At 52.9% G+C, this 12,239-nt stretch overlaps 1 protein-coding gene across 1 annotated transcript in view; it reads right to left on the bottom strand.

Annotated features, from left to right (window-relative positions):
• Window positions 1–2,838: 2,838 nt before the first annotated feature.
• KIAA1614 (KIAA1614 ortholog) overlaps window positions 2,839–12,239 on the bottom strand; it is a 36,001-nt gene continuing 26,600 nt past the window's right edge. The window contains exons 8-11 of the mRNA XM_034779007.1: window positions 11,272–11,539; window positions 8,864–8,988; window positions 6,930–7,114; window positions 2,839–4,109 (exon numbers count right to left, since the gene is read on the bottom strand). Coding sequence (XP_034634898.1) covers window positions 3,916–4,109; window positions 6,930–7,114; window positions 8,864–8,988; window positions 11,272–11,539 — 772 coding nt within the window. The 3' untranslated portion in view covers window positions 2,839–3,915. The remainder of the gene's footprint in view (window positions 4,110–6,929; window positions 7,115–8,863; window positions 8,989–11,271; window positions 11,540–12,239) is intronic.

Genomic DNA, 12,239 nt, shown 5'->3' with positions numbered 1-12,239 from the left:
GAGACCTTAGCTTGCCTGCCATTCCAGTGACTCTGCACCTGGGTTCCCGCCATCCTCTCACAGGTGAGACTGGCAGCCCCTGGAAAGGTGACCTGCAGTGGAAAAAGAAATGGGCTCATCGTGCCCTTCTTTGCGAGGGATAAAGCAAGCATGAAAGGGTTTTTCTTCCCTAAAAGAGGGGTTGGTGGCATCAGAAAGTCAGGGCTTTCCATCCCTGGAATGGTGCGAAGGGCTAGAGTCTCGGTGGGGTTCACAACGTCAGCACAGACGAAAGCTGAGCAATTGAGAGGGGCGTCCAGCCTCTAGGAAAAGGACATCACTGTTAACAATTCATCCCCTCTACCCAGCTCTCCCAATACTGGACCTCCAGCAAAAAATCCAGACACTGCTTCCCTGTTGTTCCTGAGGGGCGGAAATCTAGATGCAATGAAAGAGGCACAAAACCCATTTTAAAATATTTCCCTTTGCAGGTCACCTAAAACCAATTGACCAGGCTGGGAAAGCACAGCTGTGAGGACACGGTTCATGGCCGAGCAGCTGTTACCACACAGAAGCCAGAATGGCTGCCTGCATAAACCACTCAGCTCAGCTCACCAGTGGAGGGAGCGTTAGGGTTAAATCAGGCGGCCCTCCATAGATAAAGAGCCACATAGTGTTTCCTTTCAAGAGGCAGCACCTGGAGCCCGGGGCTATCCATCTGCCACCCACCGACATCCGGCTGTGACCTCTGATGGCCGTCTCCCTTGTGCTAATCATAATTTTTTGGAGGGCAGAGATGAATGGCTCTTACTGCCTCCTATGTGGTGGGAGCAGAGGGGAGCTTCGGGCACTGTTTTGCCATTGGTTTTATTAGTTATTTAATACATACATTCAGCAAAGGTGACAGATCAGCCGGGCCCCGCACTCAACTACAGAGCAGCACAAGCCCTCCTCGCCCAGGGCTTCAGCCCTGACCCAGACAGGCAACATCCAGGGTGAAGAGGGGAGTGCGGCACCCAGGCTCAGCCCATTGTTGGCCTTTCTCCCTGGGACGAGTTGTGGCAATGGAGGTGTGATGGGGAAGCTTGTGCAGTATGAACTGGCCGAGCCCACAAACCAGCCAGCCCGTGGTAACATGTTTCAGCCATTATCAATCTGGGCCCGGGGTGAACTGCCCTCCTTAAGCAAAAGCATCACGTCCCCTCCCCTCTGCCACAGGGAAAGGTGTTACCTGGCAACTGGAAGTGGACAGACTGACTGGCTTCTCTCCACCTCTTGTCCCATAAAGCTGCAGGGGGTCACGGTGTCTTTGCTCCCCACCCCAGGAATCTCAATTGCTCCCAGTCCAAGCTGGGTAACATACACAGGCACCGAACATTGTCGGTGTGTATGACACACCACAGGAAAGGCCCAGCTCCCTTCCAGCAGTAGTGTATTAACACATGCCATTCTCAAAGCAGTGCCGCAGCCCCAAAGGAGAGACAAGCCAGGGTTTTCAGCCGGGCACACACACCAGGCAGGCTGGGACTAACAGCACTAAGCAGGTGCTGAGAGGGGGGTGGGGAGGGCTGGACCCAGCTGTTCAGTCTGGCAGTGTTGCCTGCTCCCCAATAACAAGGTTAGTTAAAACCACTGGCAGTGAGGAGGGGCAAAAGTGACCTCCTGGGAGAGCAAAGGCCCCAGACGTGATGAAGAGAGCGAAGGCCGAGGAAGTCCTAAGACAGCCAGAGCGTGAGTGTGTATATAAGACAGATCATGCTCCCCGTGCAGAGGGTGCTGGAGGCAGGGGCGGGAGGGAGGCAGAGATAAGGTTGAACTGAGCAATTTGCTTATAACTTCCCCTTTTCCCAAGTCTCCACTTTACCAGCAAAAGTCCCTCCCTGTGCATCCTCTTACAAACCTCTTCTTTCCTTGCTTTCCACTACCAGCTCCCTCTCCTGGGCTGGCTCCTCCATCCCTCTGGCCCTGCTTTTAAGCAGCATCCCATTAGATTAGTTCATAGTATACCGGAGCCCTTTCTTCACTCTGGCTGCCTTTCCATGGCTCATCCTATGCAGTCCCAGGGACCAGATTTTGTTGGTTCTAGTGTCCCAAGCAGAACCGTCACATCCACACACGACTAATAACACCGGTAAGGTCCTTGCGGGATGCGTCCCCCCATTTGAGCTCAACAGGCTGGGAGGTCTCCAAGCCGCCAGCTTGCATTGCCCCCCACACAGCACATTGAGCTGCCAGACCAGCTGCCTGTCATCCGGCCTTTCTCTGGGACTTGCACCAACTCAGCCCCACTTCCGGTAGGACTCTGGTTTCTAACCATTAACCGTGTCACGTTGCCAGACTAACCTCTGACAGGGAGCTTACTGCGCAGCACTGAGGCATTGCAGGCAAGTCTGCTTGTCCCTAAACAGACTAACCCCACAACCACGTCCCCCTTTAAGTGACAACCTTCCTGCTGCTCCAGCCCCATAACCGGACTGCAGCCCTTGCATCCAGACTCAGCCGTCCTGCTCCCCTTCCCCCAGATCTATGGCTCCCAGCCTCCCATCCACCCTGTGAACCGGGGACCCTCCCCAGCTGTGGGATGGCTTTCTTTGACAGATGCTGAGACTGGCTGCTCCTCCCTCCTGTCCATCTCCTTATCCCTCCCAGCACTGCGTATCTCGACCAACACCAGCTACCTTCCCCCCGCAATTTATCTACATGCTCCTCTTAGGGCACCACACCCCTTGCAGCACCGCACTCCATCAGCAAGCATGGACCTGACCCGGCCACCCTCAGAGCACTGCCCTCAAACATTAACAGGCCCGTTCCCTGTTCCCAACTCTCACACCTGCTCCAATAACTCAGGTACAGGGTGTGGAGAGTTTCCATCAGAGATTTTTAATAAGTTAAGAGAAACACAATGATGAACATACAGAGGTTTCCAACACTGGTTAAATGAGCCCCTCGCCAGGCCAAACAGGTCTCATCAGCACATCCAGCAGGTCTCTGGGCTCTATGTCCCGCCCTTTATTTCACCAGCATGAGTTAGCCCAAGAATGACATTGGCCTTCATCTCAGGCTGGCACCAAGGAGCCAGTGGGAAAGCTCTGGGCTCGGTGACATGAGGCAACCGGAGAGGAACTGACTGCATGCAGGGCACAAAGGCAGACCTGGCGAGAGGGCGGCGCTGCACGGCAGCCGTGGGCTCTTGCTGCACAGCTGCCAGGCTGGCGCTCAGAGCTGAAGACACTGGTGCTGCCAGGCCCCCACCATGGAAGCCTCTGATGGATATGCTGATCAGGCAGCGCCCCCTGCTGTTTGGCCACTGGGAACAGCAGGGACCTAGTTGGCAGGTCACGGATCCTTCCCGCATTGCAGGTAGTCACTGTGTGGTGGATGAGGGCAGAAAATAAGACCCCCGTCTACCCCAAGCTGGCAAATGTTGGGGAACAAAATATTGCACAGAAAGTCTGGCCCCTGAATGCTACTCAGCATGTCTGGGTGCAGACCCCCAGCCATTAACACTCACCGCGGGGGAGCCAAGCAGCCGCACCCATTATTTCTCCTGGACTAGCGTGCATGAGCTGCTTGGTGCACCAGCCCGCCAACAGAGACAGAGGCTGTGAAGCAGACATCGCCCTGACAGTCCCTTGGCCACAGACAGGGATCTGTGTTGTCCGTCACAACTTTGCACACGCTCACAAGTTAGCACAGAAAGGTCCCAGACACGGAGACACAGCGCTGCCTGTGGCATCAGGTATCTTTCCAGTCATAAAGGCATCTCCTAGCAGCGGGAGTTGGGCTCCGTGCCAAGGACTGTGTCCCTGCAGCGCCCCATGAGGCAGCAGGGGCTTCACCCACACGCAGGTCAATCCTTGTTCAGCGAGGCCACTGAACACTGCGTAGCATCATGCTTCCTGGGTGCAACCAGGCAGGACCCTGGCCTCCTCCATGCTACCGCTTGGTGGGTCTCTGCTTGAGCACTCGGATGGACAGGGTGTCAGCCCATAACAGCAATTCACTGATGTGGGCCAGGCCAAGCCCGGTGACCTTGGCACCGTTCACCTCCAGGATCTCATCCCCCACTCCAAGGAGTCCTGCGTACAGCTTGGCTGTGCTGGTGTCTGCCATCTCCTGGACATAGATGCCTGCAAGGCAAATAGAGAACCCACTCAGTGCCCCAGTTATGCAGAGAGTAAGGTGCAGCTTCCTAGGACTAGGACCCCTGCACCAACTCCTACCCTTCCGCTCAGCTCCTGCTGTTGCTAATGTTGCACACTGCAAACAGACCATTGCTTAGGTCACTTTGGCCTATCTGCTCTTCCTTTGTGAGTATTGGGTACAACTCGCTGGTCTCCATCTAGTCAGAACCAGGCAGGTGTTTTCAGGCCAGCTCTTCAGAGAGCAGGGGACTCAGGCAAATCTAGAGTTATGCTGGAAGACAGACTGGGAAAGCTCTGCGATCGGACCAGTTAGAAGAATGGAAATTCTCACTGTGGCATTTCACTAAGGTGGAAAACCAAATCAGCGCACACAGGGATATTCTTCTGCTTGTACGACATTTAGGGCCAGCACTATGGGGCCCAACTTGGACCTTTGGCCAGCACAACAATAAAAATAAACAATCTGCTCAGAGCACACATTCCCTGCACATGCGACTGATCCCCACTGCTTCGAATTTCTGACCTTCCTGTTCACTCCAAATTTCACAGCATACCAGATTGCGAGGCCAGGATCTGGAGCGATCCAAGACCCCATGGTGCACCGAGCCATAGAGGGATCTGGATAAGCTGCAAGTTCACTAAAAACCTTTAGCCCACACTGTTCCAATGGTGAGCACTCGCAGTCAGAGAGGGGCTCAGTTTTCATGCTCGCTCAATTGATGGCCTCTGAAGCAACACTGCCAATAAGGGTGCCTGTTGGGGCATTGAAATCTCTGAAATCACACACATCTACTAGTGATGGGACCACAGCCACCACTCACTGCACATCGGCCGCCAAATCATCCCGTGTCTGTAATTTGGGCTGAATTTGGAAGCAGCGACAAAGGTACAGACCTCCACCGCTCATTACCAGCACCAGGCAAGCCCTCAGGTTAATTTCTTAAGGTAGGACAGGGATGCTGAGAGGGGCTTAGGCCACAGACCACAGGACCATCACTGGCCATCTATCCCTGCCTGCAGGCCACCTGTTGGCCATTCTTTGCTGCTACACTGCAGCAAGTGCAGATCTGAGTCCCCAACTGTCCAATCCGAGTCCCTAACTGTCTGTATGGGGGTGTGGCATCTCCCCTGTGCAAATAAACATCAAACGTGCAACACGATGGGGGAAGCAAACAGCAAAGCGCACACACAACAGATGGGAAAAGAGAAACATGAAAACATCCTCGCCGCGCCTGCCAAGAGCTGCAGTGCATTCACCCACAGCACTCACATCCGCACAGCCCCAGCCCCACGCCAGTCTGTAAGGGGAACTCTGCCATAGTCAGGGGGTCTGAGCCCAGGGGTCATGACCACCCTGCCCAATGGGAGAGGGGTCCTGGTGCAGAACAGGCTGAGACACACTGGCCCTCTTTAAAGAGCTCTTCAGCCATTGGGTGTATGCAAGTCCTTAATAGCCATCTTTCCTTCTCTTCCCCCGGGGGGCTCTGAATGGCTATCCTTGATCTGAGTCTCAGCTGAAAGGCCAAGGACTGCAGCGGTGCAGAAGGAGCTACCCCCGGAGCCCAGGATGGTTGAGTTTGAGGCACCCGGCAGGGCTGCTCGCCGGACCCGCTCTGTGGATAAACCGAGGAGTCAGGGCTACAGAACTGTCATGGCAATAAATTCACTAAACATCTTACTGGAATATAGTATCCAAAGTCAAGGCTGGTTAAATCAAATGCCGGCCTCCTCCTGGAGCCCACCTACCTGATGCCAGGAGCCAGATGCACTACAACACTGCCATGAGCCCGGCCGGGAAGAACCCTGGAATGTCTGGACTCAGTCAGGCCCTGAGCCTTCCCCATTTCAGGGAGCTCTTCTCTATTTGGAATGGGGAAGAGATTTAGCAGGGGGACTCCAATAGCAAAGGGCTAGCCTGAGACTGGTGGAGGTCCCAGAGCCCGCTACTGCCTGAGGGCTGCTTTCCAGGGTGGCACTCCAGGGCTCCATAGGGATTTATAGAGACAGCTGGCCCCGGACACAGGCACTTTCCCCCATCCCAGCAGAGGAGGTTAAGGATGAGAGGTCTAGATGGGGTGTTTTGGGAGCTCCACTACTCTGCTGACAAGCTAACAGCCCAGGAACTGCCAGGCTGAGTCAGCCCAGGGGACCATCCAGTGCGTGCCCAGTGTTCCACACGGGCCAGCAACAGCTGCTTTACAGGAAGGTGCAAGACCCCTTGCAGCAGGCTAAGGCAGCCACCTCTACTGCCCTGGGCTGCCATGTCCCAGGGGTGATACTCAGGGGACGCCAGAAGTAGGGCGCCGCTACAGAGACCCCACTTGTGGAATTTGCTCCCACCCAAAACATTCCTAAGCCTGAGACTGGCTGCCCGTAGGTCACACTGCCGTCTTTGTCCAGGCTCCCCCAGCCAGGGCCAGCGACCCTGAGCATTGAGCAGATTGACTGGCTTCTCTCCACCTCTTGTCCCATAAAGCTGCAGGGGGGTCACGGTGTCATTGCTCCCCACCCCAGGAATGTCAATTGCTCCCAGTCCAAGCCGGGTAACACACCACAGGAAAGGCCCAGCTCCCTTCCAGCAGTAGTGTATTAACACATGCCAGTCTCAAAGCAGTGCCGCAGCCCCAAAGGGGAGACAAGCCAGGGTTTTCAGCCGGGCACACACACCAGGCAGGCTGGGACTAATAGCACTAAGCAGGTGCTGAGAGGGGGTGTATTTTTAAGGTCTCAAGAAGCTGAAACAAACCATAAAAGCTACTTGATGGTGCTGCTATAAAGCCCCATGTGACTATTCACTGCAGGTACCTGTGTCAGGTCGACCATTCCCTGAGGAGACACGGAACCCAAAAGTGCCCTGTGGGGGGCGCTGCAGCTCCAGCTGGCTGGTTCCATCCGGGAAGACTTCTACCACCCGCCCGACTGTTCGCACCAAGTCAGGGGCGCCAATGTCATCCACGCTGAGGGAACGCCGGGGCGGGGCACCTGCTTTCCTGGAGGGAGAAGGGACCGAGCCAGAGGGAATGTTACTGCTGTGTGGAGCAAAGAACCCACCACCCTTGGAGCAAGGAAGTGTAATATCTCAGCTACTGGGAGTAAAGGGCTGAGGCCTAAAGCTTCAAACAGATCCTTCATCTCAGGGTCACAGGTTCAAGTCCAACCTGCACTCTAAGGAGCCTGAGGCAAGTGCTTGAATTGTTCCTACCTAATAAGGACTTCCCCTTGGTTCTCCTGTTTCAAGGCAGAGGAGACTCTGATCTTACCAAGGGGAGACTCCTGGAAATTAGAAATGGAAGAGACCTGCAGCATTAGACCCTCTAAGGCCATCCCTCAGGAGCCCAGGCAGGGTTGTCTCACTCTCCGCCCACTGTCTCCAGGTCTTTGTTCAACCCTGTTTCAATTGGCTCCAGCAATGGTGCTCCCTTCACTTCCCCATAGGCTAGCGGGTCACACACTTACAAAGTTTTCCCTGATATTCACCTGGATTTTCCTTTCCTTCATTTCATCCCATCTCTCTTCATTAGACCCTCCTACCCACAGCGGACCAATCCAATCAGCGCTCACGAGTTCTGTGTCTGCCGCTCTCCAATGCACCCAGAATGGAGGTTTTAGCAATCTAGACATGAAGTTTGCAAGGCCTTCCTGGAGCCAGCTCCTCAGGGGTAGCTCACCCTTTGGAGGCAGCTAGGCAGAATTCCAAGCAGGTACAAGGTCTTTCAGACTGTCTGGAACTAGGGTCCTGTCTGTTCTGCCCAGACGTTAAAAATCCAGCAGCACATTTTGCAAGCATAAGAGTCTCCCTCGCTGTGCCTGGCTCAAACATCCCCCAGGCCCTCAGTATTGTGCTGTCTGCCAGCATCCAGCCCGGAGGTGACTACACCGCGGCGGTGAAGTAATTTCTATGGCATTTAATGTGCCTTGGGGAGCAAGCGCTGCATCTTCCTCTCCTCCCACTCAGAGTATCATATCCCTCTTCAGCTCCCTTTGCTGGCTTCCCCTGCCAGCCCTTTGGCATCACAATAACAGTGTCTTCCTGGTCTCCCCTCTGATGCCCTGCACAGTTCTGCCCCACCTGCATTTCCGCTCTTATTTCTCCCTGTTTGTCCCCCTCCCACCCTAGCCAACCTCCTAAAGGGCTTCTTGGCCCCTCTTGCTCTTTCCCCAGGTGTAATAGTACTCACTGGAGACGGAGCCCTGGCATGTGACTGGGGCATTTCTTTGGAACCTTAACCCAGGTCATGTGCCATGGGCCAACCAATAGAGACTCCTCCCAGCACTCCTGTGCATCACCCTTATTACACTGGCACCTTCTTCCAAGCTGCCCCATGCACCGGGAACTCCTCCGTCAACACATTCAGACCCCCTACAGACAGGACCAAGCTTGGCTCCTTACCAGAACGTCCCCAAGAAGAACTGCACACAACCCAGCGAACCTGAAATAAAGTGATGTCCACACTGGTTTGCAACAGAACTGCTCAGTGTGCAAGGACCATATCTCGTGCCAGGCTTTGTGCAGCACCAAGCACACAGACAGAGCTCAATAATCAATTATTTACTACTGCATTGGCATCTCCACTAGTGGAATAAACTTGTATTACAGACTAACGTAGAACACTATCACCCAGCGCCAGCTGCAACCTCCATCGCAGATCGGTACAGTCAGCGTTCTCAGAACAATTAAATATCAGCAGAGATCTGGAGTGGGGTGAACTGGGAGCGCCCCGGCCCTCCCACATTCCTACCTGTCAGCTGCTTTGCTTTCTCCTGGCTTGCCCTCCAGATAGAAGCTGGAACGGTCAGCCTTGCCCAGGAGAGAATGCAGGTTCTGTGCCGAAGAGGCTTTCCTCAGTTGGCAGAAGGGCGACACCTAGTGGGAGAATGAGAGTACTGAAAACCAGAAGTAGTTCTGGAAGAAAATCCAAGCAAAAGTGTCTTTTGCCAGAAGGGGACGCTCAGGGAGCTCCCAAGTGACCAGCATTTGAAACCCCAAATCCTCTTGATCCCTCTTGAACCCTCTGAAAACCATAAAAATCAACAGAGGAAGAAAAACAATCCCGGTTTCTTCCATCTCTCCAGCATTGCTATATTAACAAATGTACTAACAGGAGTGTCAGATGTAAGACCTGGGAGGTACTTGTCCTGCTCTACTCAGTTGGAGTAGTGTGTCCAATTCTAGGCACCACACTTCAGGAAAGATGGGGATAAACTGGAGAGAATCCGGAGGAGAGCAACAAAAATGATAAAGATTTAGAAAACCCGACCTGTGGGGAAAGGTTAAAAAACTGGACATGTTTGGTCCTGAGAAAAGACGATGGGCGAGGGGGAGGTGACCTGATAACAGTCTTCATATATATATATATATATATATATTATGGTCTGTTGTACAGAGGACTGTGATTAATTATTCTCCATGTCCACTGAAGGTAAGACAAGAAGTACACCTCTACCTCGATACAACGCTGTCCTCGGGAGCCAAAAAATCTTACCGCGTTATAGGTGAAACTGCATTATATTGAACTTGCTTTGATCCACCGGAGTGCGCAGCCCCCCCCCTCCCCGGAGCACTGCTTTACCGCATTGTATCCAAATTCGTGTTATATCGGGTCACGTTATATCGAGGTAGAGGTGTAATGGGCTTAATCTGCAGCAAGGGAGATTTAGGTTAGATATTAGGAAAACTTTCTAACTATAAGGACAGTGAACCTCTGGAATAGGCTTCCAAGGGAGACCGTAGAATCCCATCATTGGAGGTTTATAAGAACAGGCTGGACAAACACCTGTCAGGGATGGTCCAGGTTTATTTTGCCCTGTCTCATTGTAGGGGCTGGACTAGAGGACCTCTCGAGGTCCCTTCCCACCCTACATTTCTATGACTCTATGATCAATGCCTTCCAAAGAAGCACTGGGCTGTCTTCTTATTAATCACAAGCAAGCACAGATTTAATGGTGTTTGAAGACAGCTCACACACCCTTCCAGGTTAGCTCAGAAACTGTGCACCCCTGAAGGAGTCTGATGAGGCTTGCTTTCATAAAATTCCCTCAGCCATCCTGGACTGCTCAGCGCTTGTTGGGAGCAATGTTACATAGGGCCCCAGTGGGACCGGAGGGGCTTTGGGCCAATTACATTAGCAAAGAGACTTCATTTTCAGATCAGTATCTAAACTCCATATAATTAAAGGCTGCGAACAGATTAGGTTATAGACCATCCTCCCGGCTCCAGTGCTCTCCTAGGCCTGGGTATGTCTGACCCCGAAAAGGCCCAATCAGCTAGGACTATGCAGAAAGTGTGACTGAACCCAGCCTGAGTGATCTATGCACGCGTGCACACACACGCATGAGCACACTCAGTTGTCCATTCCCCACCCCCACTACACTCTTCCATCTTCTTCTTTCTACCTTATTCTGTTACACTTCCCCAGCTCTTCTCTTCCCCTCTGCTATGCCTGTGACACAGGTTCAGCTGTGCTGACCAATTTTCTTGTAAGTTTCACTCCACAGTCTGTGTGCACAACACAGTGGGGCAGACTGGCAGGATGTGACCGGACAGGGGTGCACTTAAGGCTGGTAGTGCAAAGCTCTCTCAAAGTCAGTTCAAGCTGCAGCAGCCCGCATACTCTTCAAAGGAAAGAACAGAGTAGGTCAGATGTAAATGGTGCATCTCTGCAGTGTGGTCTAGCAGGTACTCAGGAGACCTGGATTCTAATCCTGACTCTGCTGCTGGGTGATCTTGGTTAAGTCCCTTCCCCCTCTGTGCCTCAGTTTCCCCACCTTTAACATGAGGATAATGATACTGTACTCCTTTGTAAAGTGCTTTGGGATCCAGTAGTGAAGATTGCTGTAAAACCTAGGGATTATGATGATATAGCGTTGTTCTTCCGCAGATCTCAATGCACTTCCTCTAGGAAGGAGGGTAAGCGTCCTAACTCCCATTTTACATAAGGGAATACTGAGGCACAGAAAGGTAAAGTGACATGCCCCGTGGTCACAGGGCTGGGAATCACACCCAGCACAGGATTGTTCCCTACTACGCTATATTCCCCAGTGCTCTGTCCAATCTAAGCCACGCACAGACCCTGTGTTCTGCCTCCATTGTAAAGGATCTCACAACTGCCAGACCTGCAGCATGTACAGAGTCGCGCTTGGGACTCACCAGGCGCAGTGACTGCAGGGAAGGTGCTTTCTTCAAATTAGAGCAATCAGTGGCATCTGCCTGGGCTTCTGGGGGTGGAGCCAGGCTTGGCCCCTCGGCGGGAATCTGATCCATGCTGTAGCACCGGAACCTGCCCAGTTTCTGCTTGGTGCTCTGGCTGAGGGTGCAGAAGAACTTTTTCAGCCCCGATGCGGAAGAGCCCCCTCCTTTCCTGCTTGCTGCAGAGGCCGACGGCTTCTTTGGCTCTGGGTGGGCATCCAGCAGTTTGCTAAAAGACAAGTGGTTTCCATTTCAATAGAGATGTCAAAGTTTACAGCCAGGATTAGATTCCACTAAGACAGAACAGCAGGTGAGGGGTTTGTTTTACTAAGAGCATCAACACATGAACAGTTTCAAGTGGCACGGCAGAATCCTGCAGCAAAGGCACATGCACACAGGGCCCGGTGGATGTATTTGGTGGCTTGTGTGAAATGACTTGACGGGTCCAGTTCTTAATAAGCTGGTGTTCATATCCCCAAAGCCACGTTCCTGGCCATCTCAGCAGAGAGGCAGAACTCCTGTCTCATGTGGCAGTGCCAGCAGGGCACAGCAGCACAGAGAAAGCCTACTCAGCCACTGTCCCTGTGTTCTGACAGGGAGGGACTTTCACCAGCACTACATTCGCTAAAACCCAAGAGCAGCTGTGGATGTTGCCAGGGTTGCAATGTAAAAAATACAGAGTAAAAATGAAATAAAGTGGCTCCCCTGCATTACAGTGAATGGAAAAATCACTTAGCGTGGCTTTGGTGCACAGACTCTAGCTATGAAAACAATGTCAGCACCTGGTTTCTGCTGGGTGTCTACACAGGGGTGAGAATTATGCATGATCAAAATTAAAAACAGATACATGAATGGGCAGAAACCACCAGATTCTTCAGCCTCAAACCTGCAGCTTGGGGAACAGAAATGGAGCGCACACACAAAATTGC

This window comes from Trachemys scripta, chromosome 8, assembly GCF_013100865.1.
Source record: "Trachemys scripta elegans isolate TJP31775 chromosome 8, CAS_Tse_1.0, whole genome shotgun sequence".
NCBI classification, from domain to species: Eukaryota; Metazoa; Chordata; order Testudines; family Emydidae; genus Trachemys; species Trachemys scripta.
The sequence above is the reverse complement of the archived record's forward strand: the minus strand, read 5'-3'. Positions and strand labels throughout refer to the sequence as shown.